Source organism: Oncorhynchus clarkii, chromosome 30, assembly GCF_045791955.1.
Source record: "Oncorhynchus clarkii lewisi isolate Uvic-CL-2024 chromosome 30, UVic_Ocla_1.0, whole genome shotgun sequence".
NCBI lineage: Eukaryota > Metazoa > Chordata > Actinopteri > Salmoniformes > Salmonidae > Oncorhynchus > Oncorhynchus clarkii.
In genome coordinates this window covers 46,282,338-46,308,551 of record NC_092176.1, presented here as the reverse complement: position 1 = coordinate 46,308,551, position 26,214 = coordinate 46,282,338, and the positions used below count along the sequence as shown (strand labels likewise).

Sequence of the window (26,214 nt, the reverse complement as noted above, 5' to 3'; positions counted from 1 at the left end):
CAGTCTGGTGTAACATGTCTGATTATAAAAACAGTCTGGTGTAACATGTCTGATTATAATAACAGTCTGGTGTAACATGTCTGATTATAATAACAGTCTGGTGTAACATGTCTGATTATAATAACAGTCTGGTGTAACATGTCAGATTATAATAACAGTCTGGTGTAACATGTCTGATTATAATAACAGTCTGGTGTAACATGTCTGATTATAATAACAGTCTGGTGTAACATGTCAGATTATAATAACAGTCTGGTGTAACATGTCTGATTATAATAACAGTCTGGTGTAACAGGTCTGATTATAATAACAGTCTGGTGTAACATGTCTTATTGATTATAATAACAGTCTGGTGTAACATGTCTGATTATAATAACAGTCTGGTGTAACATGTCTGATTATAATAACAGTCTGGTGTAACAGGTCTGATTATAATAACAGTCTGGTGTAACATGTCTGATTATAATAACAGTCTGGTGTAACAGGTCTGATTATAATAACAGTCTGGTGTAACAGGTTTGATTGATTATAATAACAGTCTGGTGTAACATAATAACAGTGCATCTCCAGGGTTGTGATTGGCTGTCATTTAATAACAGTGCATCTCCAGGGTTGTGATTGGTTGTCATTTAATAACAGTGCATCTCCAGGGGTGTGATTGGTTGTCATTTAATAACAGTGCATCTCCAGGGGTGTGATTGGTTGTCATTTAATAACAGTGCATCGCCAGGTGTGTGATTGGTTGTCATTTAATAACAGTGCATCTCCAGGTGTGTGATTGGTTGTCATTTAATAACAGTGCATCTACAGGGTTGTGATTGGTTGTCATTTAATAACAGTGCATCTCCAGGTGTGTGATTGGTTGTCATTTAATAACAGTGCATCTCCAGGTGTGTGATTGGTTGTCATTTAATAACAGTGCATCTCCAGGTGTGTGATTGGTTGTCATTTAATAACAGTGCATCTCCAGGGGTGTGATTGGTTGTCATTTAATAACAGTGCATCTCCAGGGGTGTGATTGGTTGTCATTTAATAACAGTGCATCTCCAGGGGTGTGATTGGTTGTCATTTAATAACAGTGCATCTCCAGGGGTGTGATTGGTTGTCATTTAATAACAGTGCATCTCCAGGGGTGTGATTGGTTGTCATTTAATAACAGTGCATCTCCAGGGGTGTGGCTCTTTGCGTGTCTTCAGTGTGTATCTCCACAGGCGAGGGCAGCCGTCTTTAAAGGCCCTGATGACATCACACGACACCACACAGTAACAGTGGACCTCTCTGAGGAGGCTGCAGGCTGCGGCCAGGGAGCGCAGGGCGGAGTCCAGCTCTGGAGACGAGGTGGTCTGCAGTATGATTGTCTCTAGGGCGTGGCTGTAGCTCTGGGTGACCAGGTGTGTCTGCTGGACCAGGTCAGTAAATGTGAGGAGTTCCAGGTGCTGCAGAGGAACGCTGGGCTGCAATACGGAGCTGAAATGATCCATGGGAAGAGTGTGGTCCAATATCAGGCTTACCTGGAATATAATACACATATTACTACAACTTACTACAACATATTACACATTAATACACATATTACTACAACATACTACAACATATTACACATTAATACACATAGTACTACAGCATTACACATTCATACACATATTACTACAACATACTACAACATATTACACATATTACTACAACATATTACAACATATTACACATATTACTACAACATATTATACATTAATACACATAGTACTACAACATATTATACATTAATACACATAGTACTACAACATATTACAATATATTACACATTAATACACATAGTACTACAACATATTACACATTAATACACATATTACTACAACATATTACAACATATTACACATATTACTACAACATATTATACATTAATACACATAGTACTACAACATATTATACATTAATACACATAGTACTACAACATATTACAATATATTACACATTAATACACATAGTACTACAACATATTACACATTAATACACATATTACTACAACTTACTACAACATATTACACATTAATACACATATTACTACAACATATTACAACATATTACACATTAATACACATATTACTACAACATACTACAACATATTACACATTAATACACATAGTACTACAACATATTATACATTAATACACATAGTACTACAACATATTACAATATATTACACATTAATACGCATAGTACTACAACATATTACACATTAATACACATATTACTACAACATACTACAACATATTACACATATTACTACAACATATTACAACATATTACACATTAATACACATAGTACTACAATATTACACATTAATACACATATTACTACAACATACTACAACATATTACACATATTACTACAACATATTACAACATATTACACATTAATACACATATTACTACGACATATTACACATTAATACACAGTACTACAACATACTACACATTAATACACATATTACTACAACATATTACACATTAATACACATATTACTACAACATATTACACATTAATACACATATTACTACAACATACTACAACATATTACACATTAATACACATATTACTACGACATATTACACATTAATACACAGTACTACAACATACTACACATTAATACACATATTACTACAACATATTACACATTAATACACATATTACTACAACATATTACAACATATTACACATTAATACACATATTACTACAACATATTACAACATATTACACATTAATACACATATTATTACAACATATTACACATTAATACACATATTACTACAACATATTACAACATATTACACATTAATACACATATTACTACAACATATTACACATTAATACACATATTACTACAACATATTACAACATATTACACATTAATACACACATTAATACACATATTACTACAACATATTACACATTAATACACATATTACTACAACATATTACAACATATTACACATTAATACACATATTACTACAACATATTACTACAACATATTACACAATACACATTACTACAACATTTTACACATTACACATATTACTACAACATATTACTACAACATATTACACATTAATACACATATTACTACAACATATTACACATTAATACACATATTACTACAACATATGACACATTAATACACATATTACTACAACATGTTACACATTAACATAACATTAATACATACACATTATTACAACATATTAGACATGAATACAACATTATTAGACATGAATACAACATTATTAGACATTAATACAACATATTAGACATTAATACAACATATTAGACATGAATACAACATATTAGACATTAATACAACATATTAGACATGAATACAACATATTAGACATTAATACAACATATTAGACATGAATACAACATATTAGACATTAATACAACATATTAGACATTAATACAACATTATTAGACATGAATACAACATTATTAGACATGAATACAACATTATTAGACATTAATACAACATATTAGACATTAATACAACATTATTAGACATTAATACAACATTATTAGACATGAATACAACATATTACACACATTAATACAACATATTAGACATTAATACAACATTATTAGACATTAATACAACATTATTACACATTAATACAACATATTAGACATTAATACAACATATTAGACATTAATACAACATTATTAGACATTAATACAACATTATTAGACATTAATACAACATTATTAGACATGAATACAACATAGTACACACATTAATAGAACATAACATACAGGGCTTTCAAATATATTTCAGACCCCTTGAATTTTTCCACATTTTGTTTGGTTACAGCCTTATTCTAAAATGATTCAATTGTTTTTTTCCCCCTCATCAACCTATACACAACACCCCATATTGACAAAGCAAAAAAGGTTTTAGATATTTTTGCAAATGTATAAAAAAATAAAAAAATAAAAGAAATATCACATTTACATAAGTATTCAGACCCTTTACTCAGTACTTTGTTGAAGCACCTTTGGCAGCGATTACAACCTTGAGTCTTCTTGGGTATGACGCTACAAGCTTGGCACACCTGTATTTTGGGAGTTTCTCCCATTCTTCTCTGCAGATCCTCTCAAGGTCTGTCAGGTTGGATGGAGAGCGTCGCTGCACAGCTATTTTCAGGTCCCAGTCCGGGCTCTGATTGGGCCACTCAAGGACATTCAGAGACTTGTCCCGAAGCCACTCCTGCGTTGTCTTGGCTGTGTGCTTAAAGTTGTTGTCCTGTTGGAAAGTGAACCTTTGCCCCAGTCTGAGGTCCTGAGCACTCTGGAGCAGGTCTTTCATCATGGATCTCTGTACTTTTCTCCATTCATCTTTCCCTCGATCCTGACTAGTCTCTCAGTCCCTGCTGCTGAAAAACATTACCCACAGCATGATGCTGCCACCACCATGCTTCACCGTAGGGATGGTGCTAGGTTTCCTCCAGACGTGACACTTGGCATTCAGGCCAAAGAGTTCAATCTTGGTTTCATCAAACCAGAGAATCTTGTTTCTCATGGTCTGAGAGTCTTTAGAGTCTTTTGGCAAACTCCAAGCGGGCTGTCATGCCTTTTACTGAGGAGTGGCTTCCGTCTGGCCACTCTACCATAAAGGCCTGATTGGTGGAGTGCTGCAGAGATGGTTGTCCTTCTGGAAGGTTCTCCCATCCCCACAGTGTCACGACTTCTGCCGAAGTTGGTCCCTCTCCTTGTTCGCCGGTCAACGTCACCGGCTTTCTAGTCACCACCGATCCATGTTTCATCTTATTCATACACACCTGGTTTCCATTCTATGAGTTAATGTTCCTTATTTAACCCTCGGGCTTCCCTCTGTTTTGTGCGTTATTGTTTGTTCTTTTGTGCTCTGGAAGATTGTGTTTTTTCCTTGTTGGAACATTACTGACTCCACATTTTTCCCATTTCCCATTTTTCCTCACACATAGGAGCTCCATCAGAGTGACCATCAGGTTCTTGTTCACCTCCCTGACCAAGGCCCTTCGCCCCCGATTGCTCAGTTTGGCCGGTCGGCCAGCTCTAGGAAGAGTCTTGGTGGTTCCAAACTTCTTCCATTTAAGAACGATGGGGGCCACTGTGTTCTTGGGTACCTTCAATGCTGCAGAAATGTCTACGTACCCTTCCCCAGATCTGTGCCTCGACACAATCCTGTCTTGGAGCTCTACAGACAATTCCTTCGACCTCATGGCTTGGTTTTTGCTCTGACATGCACTATCAACTGTGTATTGGTATTTTATTAGAATCCCCATTAGCTGTTGCAAAAGCAGCAGCTACTCTTCCTGGGGGTCCACACAGAACATGAAACATGTTTACGGAACATTATACAGAACATCAATAGACAAGAACAGCTCAAGCACAGAACTAAATAAAAAAATTTAAAGGCACAAGTAGCCTTTATAACAATACATAGACACAAACTATCTATGTCAGATTGGGGAGAGGCGATGTGCCGCGAGGCGATGTGCCGCGATGTGTATTATGTATTACATAATACACACATTAAATACACCATACTACACACATTATATACACCATACTACACACATTATATACACCATACTACACACATTATATACACCATACTACACACATTATATACACCATACTACACACATTATATACACCATACTACACACATTATATACACCATACTACACACATTAAATACACCATACTACACACATTATATACACCATACTACACACATTATATACACCATAATACACACATTATATACACCATACTACACACATTAAATACACCATACTACACACATTATATACACCATAATACACACATTATATACACCATACTACACACATTAAATACACCATACTACACACATTAAATACACCATACTACACACATTAAATACACCATACTACACACATTATATACACCATACTACACACATTATATACACCATAATACACACATTATATACACCATACTACACACATTAAATACACCATACTACACACATTATATACACCATAATACACACATTATATACACCATACTACACACATTAAATACACCATACTACACACATTAAATACACCATACTACACACATTAAATACACCATACTACACACATTATATACACCATACTACACACATTATATACACCATAATACACACATTATATACACCATACTACACACATTAAATACACCATACTACACACATTAAATACACCATACTACACACATTAAATACACCATACTACACACATTAAATACACCATACTACACACATTATATACACCATACTAATCAAATCAAATCAATTTTATTTATATAGCCCTTCGTACATCAGCTGATATCTCAAAGTGCTGTACAGAAACCCAGCCTAAAACCCCAAACAGCAAGCAATGCAGGTGTAGAAGCACGGTGGCTAGGAAAAACTCCCTAGAAAGGCCAAAACCTAGGAAGAAACCTAGAGAGGAACCAGGCTATGTGGGGTGGCCAGTCCTCTTCTGGCTATGCCGGGTGGAGATTATAACAAAACATGGTCAAGATGTTCAAATGTTCATAAATGACCAGCATGGTCGAATAATAATAAGGCAGAACAGTTGAAACTGGAGCAGCAGCATGGCCAGGTGGACTGGGGACAGCAAGGATACTACACACATTATATACACCATAATACACACATTATATACACCATACTACACACATTATATACACCATACTACACACATTATATACACCATAATACACACATTATATACACCATACTACACACATTATATACACCATACTACACACATTATATACACCATACTACACACATTATATACACCATACTACACACATTATATACACCATACTACACACATTATATACACCATACTACACACATTATATACACCATACTACACACATTAAATACACCATAATACACACATTATATACACCATACTACACACATTATATACACCATACTACAGTTCCCTCTGCATGGATTTGGACAGTGAAGCTAAAATGATAAATGCGGCTCCAGCATTATAGAGAGCAAATGTTTTCATATGAGGCAATATCACAGAATGTCACCTTTTATTTTCATAAATATGTTTTACTGTTTAGAAACTAAAACACTTTATGATCTAGTCCCCCCCCATTTGAAGAAGTCATTAAGTATTTGAATAAAAATCCAGAAGAACCATTTAGATTCTGGATAGCACGTTTTTTAAGTGTACAGTACATTACTCACCATTCACTTTCTATTGGGCAAAACATAATCCGAAATACAACCAAAACAAGCTGTAAATGCATCCAACGCGCGTGATAGGACTAAACTTTTGACTACTTTAATACACTATAAGAGAATTTTGTCCAAATACTTATGACACCTTCAAATGGGGGGACTAGATACGGTATATAAAGTACTTTCATTTCTAAATACCCTCAAATCAAAAGGTGACATTCATATGAATGTCTCTCAAATCCAAAATGCAATTTTCAGCTTCACTGTCCAAATCCATACAGAGTCTATAAAGAACCACTCCGTGGGTTTAGCACCAGACTCACCTGAAATATACTACACATTCTAATAGAATATAAAACACAACATATCATTAACATTAGACTTCATACATGGTGGTAAAACCACGGACAGACAGCATTCCAAAGGACCATCTTCATGGATTACCCTGGTCCAAGATCTGTTCATCTCTCCACTATAACCATCAGGAGTTGGCATCTCAGAAACCCTAGACCCACTCCAATGTGTATACCGCCCCAACAGATCCACAGCATTCCAAAGGACCATCTTCATGGATTACCCTGGTCCCAGATCTGTTCATCTCTCCACTATAACCATCAGGAGTTGGCATCTCAGAAACCCTAGACCCACTCCAATGTGTATACCGCCCCAACAGATCCACAGCATTCCAAAGGACCATCTTCATGGATTACCCTGGTCCCAGATCTGTTCATCTCTCCACTATAACCATCAGGAGTTGGCATCTCAGAAACCCTAGACCCACTCCAATGTGTATACCGCCCCAACAGATCCACAGCATTCCAAAGGACCATCTTCATGGATTACCCTGGTCCCAGATCTGTTCATCTCTCCACTATAACCATCAGGAGTTGGCATCTCAGAAACCCTAGACCCACTCCAATGTGCATACCGCCCCAAAAGATCCACAGATGATGCCATCTCTATTGCACTCCACACTGCCCTTTCCCACCTGGACAAAAGTAACACCTATGTGAGAATGCTATTCATTGACTACAGCTCAGCGTTCAACATCATAGTGCCCTCAAAGCTCATCAATAAGCTAAGGACCATGGGACTAAACACTCCCCTCTGCAACTGGATCCTGGACTTCCTGACGGGCCGCCCCCAGGTGGTAAGGGTAGGTAACAACACATCCGCCATGCTGATTCTCAAAACGGGGGTCCCTCAGGGGTGCGTGCTCAGTCCCCTCCTGTACACAACCAGGCAAGACTCCAACACCATCATTAAGTTTGCCGATGACACAACAGTGGTAGGCCTGATCACCGACAATGATGAGACAGACTATTTGCATTGCCCCCTCTCTTCTACACTGCTTCTACTCTCTGTTATTATCTATGCATAGTCACTTTAATAACTATAGCCCCCACATAGCCTCCACATAGACTCTGTACCGGTAACACCCTGTATATAGCCTCCACATTGACTCTGTACCGGTACCCCCTGTAAATAGCCTCCACATTGACTCTGTACCGGTACCCCCTGTATATAGCCTCCACATTGACTCTGTACCAGAACCCCCTGTATATAGCCTCCACATTGACTCTGTACCAGAACCCCCTGTATATAGCCTCCACATTGACTCTGTACCAATACCCCCTGTATATAGCCTCCACATTGACTCTGTACCGGTACCCCCTGTATATAGCCTCCACATTGACTCTGTACCGGTACCCCCTGTATATAGCCTCCACATTGACTCTGTACTATAACACCCTGTATTTCACCCCGCTATTGTTATTTACTGCTGCTCTTTAATGATTTGTTATTCTCTTATCTCTTACTTATTTTTAGTTATGGTATTTTCTTAAAACTGCATTGTTGGTTAAGGGCTTGTAATGAACCATTTCACTGTAAGGTCTAGCTGTTGTATTCAGCAACATGTGACAAATAAAATTAGATTTGTCACTCCACATTAACCATAGGAGTGGACATTGTCACTCCACCTTAACCATAGGAGTGGACAAGCCAGGCTACTATTGCCCTGCACGTTACATGTGTATTTATTTCCCAATAAATGATTGATTGAAATGATCGTTTGGAGTTTCCTCCTCAAGGCACCTTTAACTGACCTTTAACCCCGGGTGTCTGTGCTTCAGTCCAGCCCACACGCTGTCCTCCAGAGGGGGGATGTATTTGGCAAAGCGCTCGCAGTACAACTCCATGGCCAGGAGGGGGCAGCGTTGAGGCAACAGCAGCTCATCCACCACCTTCTGGGACAGGCTGGAGAAGAAGAATGAAGCTACAATTATTAACTTAGAATCAAGTTTGTCTCTTTTTCATTTCTGATGTGATCAACTGTTGACTTCAAGCATCCTTCATTAATTTACACACGAGGATAAGGCTGCATGCATCCCGAATGACCAAAAGTAGTGCACTATATAGGGAATAGGGCTCTGGTCTAAAGTAGTGCACTATATAGGGAATAGGGCTCTGGTCTAAAGTAGTGCACTATATAGGGAATAGGGCCCTGGTCTAAAGTAGTGCACTATATAGGGAATAGGGCTCTGGTCTAATGTAGTGCACTACATAGGGAAGAGGGCTCTGGTCTAAAGTAGTGCACTATATAGGGAATAGGGCACTGGTCTAAAGTAGTGCACTATATAGGGAATAGGGCTCTGGTCTAATGTAGTGCACTATATAGGGAATAGGGTTCTGGTCTAAAGCAGTGCACTATATAGGGAATAGGGCCCTGGTCTAAAGTAGTACACTAGATAGGGAATAGGGAGCCATTGGGGACACAGACCAGGAGTTGAGCACTGTGGTTCTCTCCATACCTGGTATAGAACAGCCCTAGTGTGTTGAACACTGTGGTTCTCTACATACCTAGTATAGAACAGCCCTAGTGTGTTGAGTACTGTGGTTCTCTCCATACCTGGTATAGAACAGCCCTAGTGTGTTGAGGACTGTGGTTCTCTCCATACCTGGTATAGAACAGCCCTAGTGTGTTGAGTACTGTGGTTCTCTCCATACCTGGTATAGAACAGCCCTAGTGTGTTGAACACTGTGGTTCTCTCCATACCTGGTATAGAACAGCCCTAGTGTGTTGAGAATTGGTTCTCTCCATACTTGGTATAGAACAGCCCTAGTGTGTTGAGGACTGTGGTTCTCTCCATACCTGGTATAGAACAGCCCTAGTGTGTTGAGGACTGTGGTTCTCTCCATACCTGGTATAGAACAGCCCTAGTGTGTTGAGGACTGTGGTTCTCTCCATACCTGGTATAGAACAGCCCTAGTGTGTTGAGGACTGTGGTTCTCTCCATACCTGGTATAGAACAGCCCTAGTGTGTTGAACACTGTGGTTCTCTCCATACCTGGTATAGAACAGCCCTAGTGTGTTGAGAACTGTGGTTCTCTCCATACCTGGTATAGAACAGCCCTAGTGTGTTGAGGACCGTGGTTCTCTCCATACCTGGTATAGAACAGCCCTAGTGTGTTGAGTACTGTGGTTCTCTCCATACCTGGTATAGAACAGCCCTAGTGTGTTGAACACTGTGGTTCTCTCCATACCTGGCATAGAACAGCCCTAGTGTGTTGAGGACTGTGGTTCTCTCCATACCTGGTATAGAACAGCCCTAGTGTGTTGAGCACTGTGGTTCTCTCCATACCTGGTATAGAACAGCCCTAGTGTGTTGAGAACCGTGGTTCTCATCATACCTGGTATAGAACAGCCCTAGTGTGTTGAGGACCGTGGTTCTCATCATACCTGGTATAGAACAGCCCTAGTGTGTTGAACACTGTGGTTCTCTCCATACCTGGTATAGAACAGCCCTAGTGTGTTGAACACTGTGGTTCTCTCCATACCTGGTATAGAACAGCCCGAGTGTGTTGAGGACTGTGGTTCTCTCCATACCTGGTATAGAACAGCCCTAGTGTGTTGAGGACTGTGGTTCTCGCCATACCTGGTATAGAACAGCCCTAGTGTGTTGAACACTGTGGTTCTCTCCATACCTGGTATAGAACAGCCCTAGTGTGTTGAACACTGTGGTTCTCTCCATACCTGGTATAGAACAGCCCTAGTGTGTTGAGGACTGTGGTTCTCTCCATACCTGGTATAGAACAGCCCTAGTGTGTTGAACACTGTGGTTCTCTCCATACCTGGTATAGAACAGCCCTAGTGTGTTGAGCACTGTGGTTCTCTCCATACCTGGTATAGAACAGCCCTAGTGTGTTGAACACTGTGGTTCTCTCCATACCTGGTATAGAACAGCCCTAGTGTGTTGAGCACTGTGGTTCTCTCCATACCTGGTATAGAACAGCCCTAGTGTGTTGAACACTGTGGTTCTCTCCATACCTGGTATAGAACAGCCCTAGTGTGTTGAGGACTGTGGTTCTCTCCATACCTGGTATAGAACAGCCCTAGTGTGTTGAGAAGTGGTTCTCTCCATACCTGGTATAGAACAGCCCTAGTGTGTTGAGGACTGTGGTTCTCTCCATACCTGGTATAGAACAGCCCTAGTGTGTTGAGGACTGTGGTTCTCTCCATACCTGGTATAGAACAGCCCTAGTGTGTTGAGGACTGTGGTTCTCTCCATACCTGGTATAGAACAGCCCTAGTGTGTTGAACACTGTGGTTCTCTCCATACCTGGTATAGAACAGCCCTAATGTGTTGAGGACTGTGGTTCTCTCCATACCTGGTATAGAACAGCCCTAGTGTGTTGAGGACTGTGGTTCTCTCCATACCTGGTATAGAACAGCTCTAGTGTGTTGAGAACTGTGGTTCTCTCCATACCTGGTATAGAACAGCCCTAGTGTGTTAAGGACTGTGGTTCTCTCCATACCTGGTATAGAACAGCCCTAGTGTGTTGAACACTGTGGTTCTCTCCATACCTGGTATAGAACAGCCCTAGTGTGTTGAGAAGTGGTTCTCTCCATACCTGGTATAGAACAGCCCTAGTGTGTTGAGAAGTGGACACAGTCCCAGTACCTCCACCACAGCCTCTGGCTCCACTTTACACACCAGTGTCTGATTGTTGACCAATAGACTCCTCAGGTTGGGGCTCTGCCGGGCCAAGACCCTCACCAGGGATTGGCTGAGGGTGAAGGGCACGCCCCTCAGGTCCAAGTGGGAGAGGAAGGCTCCTCCCACGTGTTCCGGAGCTGCAGTGAGAGCAGCCTCCAGCCCTTCCTCCAGGTCGCGACCTTCAGTCACAGTCACATTAGTGTCATTTAGCATAGTGGTTCTAAACTCAAGTCCTCAAGTACTCCCAAACAGTACTCGTTCTTGTTGTAAGCCCCAGACTTACTGTAGCCGATTTGAAATGGCTAGCTAGTTAACGGTGCGCTAGTAGAGTTCAATCAGTGACGCTCTGAGACCTTGAAGTGTTTGGTTTTCGTCTAGCGGTCTTAACCACTGCCTCGCTGCAGCATGGCGTCCAATATAGTTAGTCTGCATCTTATAAAATGTCTGTGTTCAGTTGCAGGTGCTTCTACCAACACCGGAGAACACTCAAAGATAATAAATCCATGTTTTGTATTGTGTGAGATATGGATCTTGCATGTGTGTAGACATCTATTTCTGCATGTGTCAGCACCACATAGAAAATGACTATTTCCTGCAAAGATGCTGGGAAATGCAAGATGTGCGACAGCTAAGATGGCGACGAACCTCCTTGTGTTTTACACATTTTGGATTTACTTTCTTTCTGAGTTCTCTGTGGTGTTTCAGAACCACCTACAACTGGACACAGACATTTTATAAGATAACTCTTTTCCAGAATCGAGAATCAAGAGAGTACTGCCAGGTTAGTTGAAGAATCAATGACTGCATTTTGTCAAACCCGTCTGGGGTGGAAAGGTAGGTCCTACTCTGTCCAGGGTGGAAAGGTAGACCTACTCTGTCTACGGTGGAAAGGTAGGGCCTACTCTGTCTGGGGTGGAAAGGTAGACCTACTCTGTCTACGGTGGAAAGGTAGGGCCTACTCTGTCTGGGGTGGAAAGGTAGGGCCTACTCTGTCTGGGGTGGAAAGGTAGGGCCTACTCTGTCTGGGGTGGAAAGGTAGACCTACTCTGTCTGGGGTGGAAAGGTAGACCTACTCTGTCTGGGGTGGAAAGGTAGGTCTACTCTTTCTGGGGTGGAAAGGTAGGCCTACTCTGTCTGGGGTGGAAAGGTAGACCTACTCTGTCTGGGGTGGAAAGGTAGGTCCTACTCTGTCTGGGGTGGAAAGGTAGACCTACTCTGTCTACGGTGGAAAGGTAGGCCCTACTCTGTCTGGGGTGGAAAGGTAGGCCTACTCTGTCTGGGGTGGAAAGGTAGACCTACTCTGTCTGGGGTGGAAAGGTAGGTCTACTCTGTCTGGGGTGGAAAGGTAGGTTCTACTCTGTCTGGGATGGAAAGGTAGACCTACTCTGTCTGGGGTGGAAAGGTAGGTCCTACTCTGTCTGGGGTGGAAAGGTAGGTCTACTCTGTCTAGGGTGGAAAGGTAGACCTACTCTGTCTGGGGTGGAAAGGTAGGTCTACTCTGTCTGGGGTGGAAAGGTAGGTCTACTCTGTCTGGGGTGGAAAGGTAGGACCTACTCTGTCTGGGGTGGAAAGGTAGGCCCTACTCTGTCTGGGGTGGAAAGGTAGGTCTACTCTGTCTGGGGTGGAAAGGTAGGTCTACTCTGTCTGGGATGGAAAGGTAGTGCTACTCTGTCTGGGGAGGAAAGGTAGGTCTACTCTGTGTGGGGTGGAAAGGTAGGTCCTACTCTGTCTGGGGTGGAAAGGTAGGTCTACTCTGTCTGGGGTGGAAAGGTAGGACCTACTCTGTCTGGGGTGGAAAGGTAGGCCCTACTCTGTCTGGGGTGGAAAGGTAGGTCCTACTCTGTCTGGGGTGGAAAGGTAGGTCCTACTCTGTCTGGGGTGGAAAGGTAGGCCCTACTCTGTCTGGGGTGGAAAGGTAGGCCCTACTCTGTCTGGGGTGGAAAGGTAGGCCCTACTCTGTCTGGGGTGGAAAGGTAGGCCCTACTCTGTCTGGGGTGGAAAGGTAGGTCCTACTCTGTCTGGGGTGGAAAGGTAGGTCTACTCTGTCTGGGGTGGAAAGGTAGGTCTACTCTGTCTGGGGTGGAAAGGTAGGGGGGTGGAAAGGTAGGCCTACTCTGTCTAGGGTGGAAAGGTAGGCCTACTCTGTCTGGGGTGGAAAGGTAGGTCCTACTCTGTCTGGGGTGGAAAGGTAGGACCTACTCTGTCTGGGGTGGAAAGGTAGACCTAACTTTTGAAAGTACCATGCTCAGATTCCTAATGTCTCAGATGTAATTATTGGCAAACAAGACACACTGATTTGTCATTGGAGAACTATGATAAGATGAACACATAGGCCTCTCTCGGTCCATTCTTAGCCTAGACTTTTGGTCATTTGTTTTGTATTAAGAAAGATTCTTCTAATATGACCAATTTAAAATGTAGAATTGTATGAAATGTTTATAAAAAGGCTATTTATTTTTTTATCATAGCTGCAAATAGATTCTATAAAGGAGATATTTCCACCCTCGTCTTCGGTGGTGAAACTTCCTACGTTGCCACGTCATGCTCATAGGACGAAGAACAGGCTCTAAACTGCAAGGTAGCCTAGTGGTCAGAGCGTTGGACTAGTAACCGGAAGGTTGCAAGTTCAAACCCCCGAGCTGACAAGGTACAAATCTGTTGTTCTGCCCCTGAACGGGCAGTTAACCCACTAGACCGTCATTGTAAATAAGAATTTGTTCTTAACTGACTTGCCTAGTTAAATAAGGGTAAAAATAAAAATCTCTCAAGCTCTGGTCTGTCCAGGAGGTGAAAGGTTAAACGGTAGACATGTTTTCTGCTATCCACTTTGTGTTTTAATTATTATTTTGGGGTTTAGCTTCAGGGAGGGTTTAGGGTTTAGCTTCAGGGAGGGTTTAGGGTTTAGCTTCAGGGAGGGTTTAGGTGAAATATATTTTTCTGAAGGCAGGGCCAATCTATTTCCATTTCAGAGAGGTCCGGTTTTCTCCATGTAACCCGTTCTCTAAATAACGTTCACTCACTAACGGCTTCTAATTGGTCGTCTCTTGTGCTTATCTTTATTTTCAAAAAAAAAAAGGTTAGGTGACGGAGAAATGCAAAACAACAACAAAAACAGAGAATCTGAAGATAGTTAAGTTAAAAATGAATGAAGACAAGGCCTCAAAGGGATTAACAAACTAAAGTGTAATTAAGTTAATTTAAAAAAAATGTAATTATGTTTGTATATTTATTGTTTGATGATATTAACTACAGTTAGAAAGTAGAGGAAATAACACGTTCACTAGTCTAATAGGGCACAGCATTGAAACAAGATGTCAACAGTGATTTTGAATAGGCACACAGCAGTAATGTGTGGGCATTGTGTGGGCATTGTGTGGGCATTGTGTGGGCATTGTGTGGGCATAGTGTGGGCATAGTGTAGGCATAGTGTAGGCATTGTGTAGGCATTGTGTGGGCATTAAGTAGTAGATACCCAAACGCTCAGTTACACAGTAGTCTTAAGGGAGAATTATGTGGTGTTCACCAGTAGTGAAACATCCCAACGTATTCCTCATTACTACTGAAATGACAACAGGTTTATTACACATCTCAATAGCAAACCAGGAGGTTTGTCAAGTAATGATGATTCAGTAGTATTGTTCCATGAGGGTCCCCTGGTGCCCAGGATGGGCCAAGGAAAGGGATGGAAGCAATACTGTTACATCTGATTCAACTAATCATCAAGGCCTTTGATGAGTTGAATCAGGCGAGTTAGTTTGGGGCGACAACAACAACAACGTGTGCTATCGGGAGGCACCTGAGGACCGGAGTTGAAACAAGGCGAGTTAGTTTGGGGCGACAACAACAACAACGTGTGCTATCGGGAGGCACCTGAGGACCGGAGTTGAAACAAGGCGAGTTAGTTTGGGGCGACAACAACAACAACGTGTGCTATCGGGAGGCACCTGAGGACCGGAGTTGAAACAAGGCGAGTTAGTTTGGGGCGACAACAACAACAACGTGTGCTATCGGGAGGCACCTGAGGACCGGAGTTGAAACAAGGCGAGTTAGTTTGGGGCGACAACAACAACAACGTGTGCTATCGGGAGGCACCTGAGGACCGGAGTTGAATCAGGCGAGTTAGTTTGGGGCGACAACAACAACAACGTGTGCTATCGGGAGGCACCTGAGGACCGGAGATGACAAACACTGATTTCAGAATCAGTCTAGAGCGACTGAGGCTGCGTTTAAGACAGGCAGCCCAGTTCTTTTGGTCTTTTGACCAATCACATCAGATTTATTTTTCATTCGATTTTTTTCAGAGCTGATCTGATTGGTGGTTGTTTACCTGAGTAGAAGAGAGGGACTCCTCCAGAACAGGACAGGGACAAGGTTCGCAGGGGACCGCTGGTGGCCAGGCGGAGGACGGACAGGGCAGCGCTGCGATTGGCTGGATCGCTCAGCGAACTGACGGTGATCTTCAGGTGACGGACCAATGGCAGGAGAGAGGAGAAATGCTGCAGAGCAGGGTCCTCCCGTTCCCCGGTCTCACACCTGCAGACGGAGAGAGTAGCAGGATCTATTGATGTGCGATATCAGATTCAGACTGCAGAGAGCAGAGGGCAGTCTGGTCTATTAGCTGGTTTAATACAGCAGTATTAGTTTGATGTGCGATATCAGATTCAGACTGCAGAGAGCAGAGGGCAGTCTGGTCTATTAGCTGGTTTAATACAGCAGTATTAGTTTGATGTGCGATATCAGATTCAGACTGCAGAGAGCAGAGGGCAGTCTGGTCTATTAGCTGGTTTAATACAGCAGTATTAGTTTGATGTGCGATATCAGATTCAGACTGCAGAGAGCAGAGGGCAGTCTGGTCTATTAGCTGGTTTAATACAGCAGTATTAGTTTGATGAAGCAACGTAGTATTTTAGTCCAAGTTTCTATTTTATTCATCTGGAATATTAAGAGTTATTATGGGATAATAAATTATAGCGATTGATCCATTCCCAATCGACATGATAGAAATTTCGTGTGTGTCAAAATAACTCTAAAATAATACTAAATAACTGTATCAGCTGTTGTCAAACTCCAGACAGCTTCTGTAGTCGCCGGACCAGCAGTCGCCAAGTCGCGTTCCTCAGCCCAGGCGTTGCTGACATCATGGAACATCGTACAACGCCTGGACAGGCATTTTTCCTGGTCAGCTGACCACATCACCTGTTATAGCAATCAGTCAATAGGTGAAAAGTGGTTGACGCATGCTAGTGATGCGTGGGTCAGCTGTTTATTCACCCACACCCGCCCACAACTGCTAATAACACATCTGCAACCGCCCGACTAGATGGAATATAGTGGAAATCTGAGGCACCAGACCCAAACCCGCTATTACAGAAGACCAGGAAAAATCAGGGATGTCAGAACCATGTTTTTAGACAGGTCTTTTAGACAGGCCTTTTAGACAGGCCTATTAGACAGGCCTTTTAGACAGGTCTTTTAGACAGGCCTATTAGACAGGTCTTTTAGACAGGCCTTTTAGACAGGCCTTTTAGACAGGTCTTTTTAGACAGGCCTATTAGACAGGCCTATTTAGACAGGCCTATTAGACAGGCCTATTAGACAGGCCTTTTAGACTGGCCTATTAGACAGGCCTATTAGACAGGCCTATTAGACAGGCCTATTTAGACAGGCCTATTAGACAGACCTATTTAGACAGGCCTATTAGACAGGCCTATTAGACAGGCCTATTAGACAGGCCTTTTAGACTGGCCTATTAGACAGGCCTATTAGACAGGCCTTTTAGACAGGCCTATTAGACAGGCCTATTAGACAGGCCTATTAGACAGGCCTTTTAGACAGGCCTTTTTAGACAGGCCTTTTAGACAGGCCTATTAGACAGGCCTATTAGACAGGCCTATTAGACAGGTCTTTTAGACAGGTCTTTTAGACAGGCCTATTAGACAGGTCTTTTAGACAGGCCTATTAGACAGGCCTATTAGACAGGCCTTTTAGACAGGTCTTTTAGACAGGCCTATTAGACAGGCCTATTAGACAGGCCTATTAGACAGGCCTTTTAGACAGGCCTATTAGACAGGCCTTTTTAGACAGGCCTATTAGACAGGCCTTTTTAGACAGGCCTATTAGACAGGCCTTTTTAGACAGGCCTATTAGACAGGTCTTTTAGACAGGCCTATTAGACAGGTCTTTTAGACAGGCCTATTAGACAGGTCTTTTAGACAGGCCTATTAGACAGGCCTATTAGACAGGCCTATTAGACAGGTCTTTTAGACAGGCCTTTGTTTCTGCTGATAATGTCCCACATATTGGCTACTTGTTAGTCAACTTGTCTATAATTAGATCCAGTGCATTCGGAAAGTATTCAGAGCCATTGACTTTTTCCACATTTTGTTACAGCCTTATTCTACAATGAATTAAATAAATAAAACAACTCAGTAATCTACACACAATACCCCATGATGACATCACAATACCCCATGATGACATCACAATACCCCATAATGACATCACAATACCCCATAATGACATCACAATACCCCATGATGACATCACAATACCCCATAATGACATCACAATACCCCATAATGACATCACAATACCCCATAATGACATCACAATACCCCATAATGACATCACAATACCCCATAATGACATCACAATACCCCATAATGACAAAGCAAAAACAGTTTTTTTGAAATTTGTGTAAATGTATAAAATTTTAAACAGAAATACCTTATTTACATAAGACTTGAAATTGAGCTCAGGTGCATCCTGTTTCCATTGATCATCCTTGAGATGTTTCTACAACTTGATTGTACTTGATACAACTTATGTGTCTCTGTGTTGTCTGATTAACACCTTTTGTCCAGTTTCTCTCCATTTCTAAACGATGCCAGTAGGTATATGCTCCATAAACCAGACTTTCTACATGATTTTTATGACATGATTTTGTTAAGTGCAAATCAAAACCCTGTATTCTGGCTAATTAAAAATATTTAGAAAGTTAAATAATTTGGTGTATGGAGGGTTGTAATTCTACCTAGTTTATTTACTGAGAACGATTGAAGAATACAGAGACAAAATCAGGTCAATGGAAATGAAAGGTGGAGGATTGCAGAGAAGTTGGGGTTGATGGTGGTTAAAGACAGGTTTGCAAGTAAAGCCACAATTAACTTTACCCAAAGTAGGCATTCATTATGCAATTTGCATAATTTTACTAGGGCTCCAATTGCAGGGTTCCCACACTCGCCTTCCCACAATCCCCTGGGCATTGATCCTGTTTGAAAACGAATGGGCGTAGAACTCTGGTGAAGTGGAGGAAACCCTGTGTGAATGAGGCGATGGGCAAAAGGCCGTTGCGCTCTGGAGGGATGCCGGCCTCCCGATTGATCATTGCTACTTGTGAGATTTTAGTTTCTATTCCATTTAACCTGAACAGTGCAGTTACCTTGACGTGCCATTTTCAGGTCCCCATCTTGTGATTGTCGAATTTGTATAGTGGCTCACTAAATCACAGCTAACATCCTCTTTTAATTGGCAGGTATTAGTTTTATTTATTTAACAAGGCAAGTCAGTTAAGAACAAATTCTTATTTACAATGACGGCCTACCGAGGAACAGTGGGTTAACTGCCTTGTTCAGAGGCAGAATGACAGATTTGTACCTTGTCAGCTCTGGGATTCGATCCAGCAACCTTTCGGTTATTAGTCCAACGCTCTAACCACTAGGCTACCTGCTGGTTACTAGTCCAACACTCTAACCACTAGGCTGCCTGCTGGTTACTAGTCCAACGCTCTAACCACTAGGCTACCTGCTGGTTACTAGTCCAACACTCTAACCACTAGGCTGCCTGCTGGTTACTAGTCCAACGCTCTAACCACTAGGCTACCTGCTGGTTACTAGTCCAACACTCTAACCACTAGGCTGCCTGCTGGTTACTAGTCCAACGCTCTAACCACTAGGCTGCCTGCTGGTTACTAGTCCAACGCTCTAACCACTAGGCTACCTGCTGGTTACTAGTCCAACACTCTAACCACTAGGCTGCCTGCTGGTTACTAGTCCAACGCTCTAACCACTAGGCTACCTGCTGGTTACTAGTCCAACACTCTAACCACTAGGCTGCCTGCTGGTTACTAGTCCAACGCTCTAACCACTAGGCTACCTGCTGGTTACTAGTCCAACACTCTAACCACTAGGCTGCCTGCTGGTTACTAGTCCAACGCTCTAACCACTAAGCTACCTGCTGGTTACTAGTCCAACACTCTAACCACTAGGTTACCTGCTGGTTACTAGTCCAACGCTCTAACCACTAGGCTACCTGCTGGTTACTAGTCCAACACTAACCACTAGGCTACCTGCCTCTAACCACTAGGCTACCTGCTGGTTACTACTCCAACACTAACCACTAGGCTACCTGCTGGTTACTAGTCCAACACTAACCACTAGTCTACCTGCTGGTTACTAGTCCAACACTAACCACTAGGCTACCTGCTGGTTACTAGTCCAACACTCTAACCACTAGGCTACCTGCTGGTTACTAGTCCAACGCTCTAACCACTAGGCTACCTGCTGGTTACTAGTCCAACGCTCTAACCACTAGGCTACCTGCTGGTTACTAGTCCAACACTAACCACTAGGCTACCTGCCTCTAACCACTAGGCTACCTGCTGGTTACTACTCCAACACTAACCACTAGGCTACCTGCTGGTTACTAGTCCAACACTAACCACTAGTCTACCTGCTGGTTACTAGTCCAACACTAACCACTAGGCTACCTGCTGGTTACTAGTCCAACACTCTAACCACTAGGCTACCTGCTGGTTACTAGTCCAACGCTCTAACCACTAGGCTACCTGCTGGTTACTAGTCCAACGCTCTAACCACTAGGCTACCTGTCGGTTACTAGTCCAACGCTCTAACCACTAGGCTACCTGTCTCTAACCACTAGGCTACCTGTCTCTAAACACTAGGCTACCTGCTGGTTACTAGTCCAACGCTCTAACCACTAAGCTACCTGCTGATTACTGGTCCAACGCTCTAACCACTAGGCTACCTGTCTCTAACCACTAGGCTACCTGCCTCTAACCACTAGGCTACCTGCCTCTAACCACTAGGCTACCTGCCTCTAACCACTAGGCTACCTGCCTCTAACCACTAGGCTACCTGCCTCTAACCACTAGGCTACCTGCCTCCCCTAAAGTATTATCATCAATCATGAAAATGATATATAATATATATATATATATATATATATATATATTACTTTGAATGTCACCACAAATGCATACTGATTTAGGAAAAGGAATTGCAAACATGATATTGATTTATCGTTAATTGCATTTCCAATTGAGCTAAATGATTCCATATGTTACCACCACTAAATCTTTCCCAAACAATGGGCTACTGTTCTGGTCCTCTATATAATTAGACTACTGTTCTGGTCCTCTATATAATTAGACTACTGTTCTGGTCCTCTATATAATTAGACTACTGTTCTGGTCCTCTCTTCTATAACAGACTACTGTTCTGGTCCTCTATATAATTAGACTACTGTTCTGATCCTCTATATAATTAGACTACTGTTCTGGTCCTCTCTTCTAGAACATTAGACTACTGTTATGGTCCTCTCTTCTATAACATTAGACTACTGTTCTGGTCCTCTATATAATTAGACTACTGTTCTGGTCCTCTCTTCTATAACATTAGACTACTGTTCTGGTCCTCTCTTCTAGAACATTAGACTACTGTTCTGGTCCTCTATATAATTAGACTACTGTTCTGGTCCTCTATAACATTAGACTACTGTTCTGGTCCTCTATATAATTAGACTACTGTTCTGGTCCTCTATATAATTAGACTACTGTTCTGGTCCTCTATATAATTAGACTACTGTTCTGGTCCTCTATATAATTAGACTACTGTTCTGGTCCTCTATATAATTAGACTACTGTTCTGGTCCTCTATAACATTAGACTACTGTTCTGGTCCTCTATAACATTAGACTACTGCTCTGGTCCTCTATAACATTAGACTACTGTTCTGGTCCTCTATAACATTAGACTACTGTTCTGGTCCTCTATAACATTAGACTACTGTTCTGGTCCTCTATAACATTAGACTACTGTTCTGGTCCTCTATAACATTAGACTACTGTTCTGGTCCTCTATAACATTAGACTACTGTTCTGGTCCTCTATATAATTAGACTACTGTTCTGGTCCTCTATATAATTAGACTAATGTTCTGGTCCTCTATAACATTAGACTACTGTTCTGGTCCTCTATAACATTAGACTACTGTTCTGGTCCTCTATAACATTAGACTACTGTTCTGGTCCTCTATAACATTAGACTACTGTTCTGGTCCTCTATATAATTAGACTACTGTTCTGGTCCTCTATATAATTAGACTACTGTTCTGGTCCTCTATAACATTAGACTACTGTTCTGGTCCTCTATAACATTAGACTACTGTTCTGGTCCTCTATAACATTAGACTACTGTTCTGGTCCTCTATATAATTAGACTACTGTTCTGGTCCTCTATATAATTAGACTACTGTTCTGGTCCTCTATAACATTAGACTACTGTTCTGGTCCTCTATAACATTAGACTACTGTTCTGGTCCTCTATATAATTAGACTACTGTTCTGGTCCTCTATATAATTAGACTACTGTTCTGGTCCTCTATAACATTAGACTACTGTTCTGGTCCTCTATAACATTAGACTACTGTTCTGGTCCTCTATATAATTAGACTACTGTTCTGGTCCTCTATATAATTAGACTACTGTTCTGGTCCTCTATAACATTAGACTACTGTTCTGGTCCTCTATATAATTAGACTACTGTTCTGGTCCTCTATATAATTAGACTACTGTTAAGGTCCTCTATATAATTAGACTACTGTTCTGGTCCTCTATATAATTAGACTACTGTTCTGGTCCTCTATAACATTAGACTACTGTTCTGGTCCTCTATAACATTAGACTACTGTTCTGGTCCTCTATAACATTAGACTACTGTTCTGGTCCTCTATATAATTAGACTACTGTTCTGGTCCTCTATATAATTAGACTACTGTTCTGGTCCTCTATAACATTAGACTACTGTTCTGGTCCTCTATAACATTAGACTACTGTTCTGGTCCTCTATATAATTAGACTACTGTTCTGGTCCTCTATATAATTAGACTACTGTTCTGGTCCTCTATAACATTAGACTACTGTTCTGGTCCTCTATAACATTAGACTACTGTTCTGGTCCTCTATATAATTAGACTACTGTTCTGGTCCTCTATATAATTAGACTACTGTTCTGGTCCTCTATAACATTAGACTACTGTTCTGGTCCTCTATATAATTAGACTACTGTTCTGGTCCTCTATATAATTAGACTACTGTTAAGGTCCTCTATATAATTAGACTACTGTTCTGGTCCTCTCTTCTATTTATTTTCAACTCTCCATTTCGCAGCATTTCTCTTATTGAATTAAACTACTATTTTTTCCTCAGTGAATCAACGTGAACTTATTCTGCCCAAGTTACCAAAACCATTTATCATTGTCGTGTATTTTGGCGTGTTACAGGCCCTGCGTGCAACGTGATCACTGACAAGTACAACTCTGAATCTCACCTTATTTCAGTGTACCGCCACACTCGCGGGTGGCTCATGGACTGCGACCACCTCGTACATACTGCCGACGCGCTTTCCCGTTCCTTTACCGACAGGTAGGAGAATATGTGGGCGAGGACCTCCTCGGGAAACTCCATTCCGCTGTCGACTCACCATAAATAGTACAGTAGGCTATTAACACAACAACAAGTTACATTGATATGTATTCGTTCTGTATAAGAACTGATCAATCCCATGTGTGTGTTCGGTAAGCAGGAAACGAGAGAACTTTTTAAAAACAGAGTCCGAACCAGCTGAACTTGTCCAATACGAATTCGTTCTCCGTCGCAAAAAAACGTTTCAACAATTCCCTTCGCTCTGGTCTTCACTAGATACCACAGCAGCCACATAGGCAGAAACACCATTTCTTTCTAAAGAAAATATACTCTTCAAATCTGGTTTTGTACCTAACCACACCGCAAAACGTAAATGAAGACAAAAAAAGCACATTTTTGTTTTCATTCATTGTTATGATTTGGCCAATTTAGACTTTGTGGCTGTGCTATCTAGTGGAAACTCTGCCGGAAACGTCACTTCCGGGTTGAGCTTCATAACGGTTTCCAGATAGCAAAAAATATCCCCGTTTGCAGTGGTGTAAAGTACTTTAGTGAAAATAACCCCCAAAAAACTACTTAAGTAGTATCTGTACTTTACTATTTATATTTTGAAAACTCTTACTTCACTACATTCCTAAAGAAAATGTACTTTTTACTCCATACATTTTCCCTGGCACCCAAGTACTTTTCCCTGGCACCCAAGTACTTGTTACATTTTGAATGCTTAGCAGGACAGGAAAATTGTCAAATTCTCACACTTATAACTTCCCTGGTCATCCCTACTGTCTCTGATCTGGAGGACTCACTAAACAGAGAACATCCCTGGTCATCCCTACTGCCTCTGATCTGGAGGACTCACTAAACACAAGAGAACATCTCTGGTCATCCCTACTGCCTCTGATCTGGAGGACTCACTAAACAGAACATCCCTGGTCATCCCTACTGCCTCTGATCTGGAGGACTCACTAAACAGAGAACATCCCTGGTCATCCCTACTGCCTCTGATCTGGAGGACTCACTAAACAGAGAACATCCCTGGTCATCCCTACTGCCTCTGATCTGGAGGACTCACTAAACAGAGAACATCCCTGGTCGTCCCTACTGCCTCTGATCTGGAGGACTCACTAAACAGAGAACATCCCTGGTCTTCCCTACTGCCTCTGATCTGGAGGACTCACTAAACAGAGAACATCCCTGGTCATCCCTACTGACTCTGATCTGGAGGACTCACTAAACAGAGAACATCCCTGGTCATCCCTACTGCCTCTGATCTGGAGGACTCACTAAACACATGCTGCGTTTGTAAATGTTGTCTGAGTGTTGCAGTGTGCCCCTGGCTATCTGTAAATAAATATATAAGGAATTTGAAACTATTTATACTTTTACTAAGTAGTATATTTTCTCAATTACATTTACTTTTGATACTTAAATATATAAATATATATATTTAAGTATGTAACCTTTATTTAACTAGGCAAGTCAGTTAAGAACCACTTGCACTGAGATGCAGTGCCTTAGACCGCTGCACCACTTGGGAGCCCAATATTTAAAACTTTTACTCAAGTAGAATTTTACTGGGTGACTTTTACTTGAGTAATTTTCTATTAAGGTATCTTAACTTTTACTCAACTATGACAATTGGGTACTTTTGCTACTCTTGCTAGCGGGCGCTACGTCCAGCGGGCGAGTGCAGTTTGCCATTCAAGACATGATTTGCATCTCTGGGTTCCTTTCTATCAATAAATGACGCTCCCTTAACCGCTTCACCCACTTGAAGAAAAGTGTTGATCACAACCGCCAGTAGGTGGCGGCACGTCTTAAACACCACAGAAGAAGCGGGGAAGCCTGAACAGGAAGTTCTTCGTAGTTTACCATCCTCCCTGGTCGTCACTAGTTACAACAGCTAAATGTCGCCTATTTCTACATGTTTTTCTTCTTAAAATTTGATTTGAAACATAACCCTAAGCGTAAACACACTCATAACCTTATATTAAGACTCCAACACTTAATTGTGTTTTCTTTGTATAATTTTTTACAACGTAACCCTTTTAGACGTTGTGGCTGTGGTAACTAACGTTAGTTGAAACCATCCTCCATCGACACCTCTGATGGGAGAAACACGCAGGGAAGAAAATAGCAGAAGGAGTGAGTAGAGAGGAGATGGTAGTGGATGTCCCAGTCTGCAGGGAATACCATGCACGATCATGGCATACTAATA

General features: G+C 41.6%; 1 protein-coding gene across 1 annotated transcript; it reads right to left on the bottom strand.

Annotated features, from left to right (window-relative positions):
- Window positions 1-572: 572 nt before the first annotated feature.
- On the bottom strand, window positions 573-24,426 carry LOC139389744 (F-box and leucine-rich repeat protein 8). The gene is made up of 5 exons (XM_071136671.1): window positions 23,902-24,426; window positions 16,604-16,809; window positions 12,191-12,455; window positions 9,385-9,535; window positions 573-1,511 (listed from the first exon to the last, which is right to left on the bottom strand). The coding sequence occupies exons 1-5, from the start codon at window positions 24,036-24,038 to the stop codon at window positions 1,146-1,148; spliced, it is 1,125 nt and encodes a 374-aa protein (XP_070992772.1). The 5' UTR covers window positions 24,039-24,426; the 3' UTR covers window positions 573-1,145.
- Window positions 24,427-26,214: the final 1,788 nt, after the last annotated feature.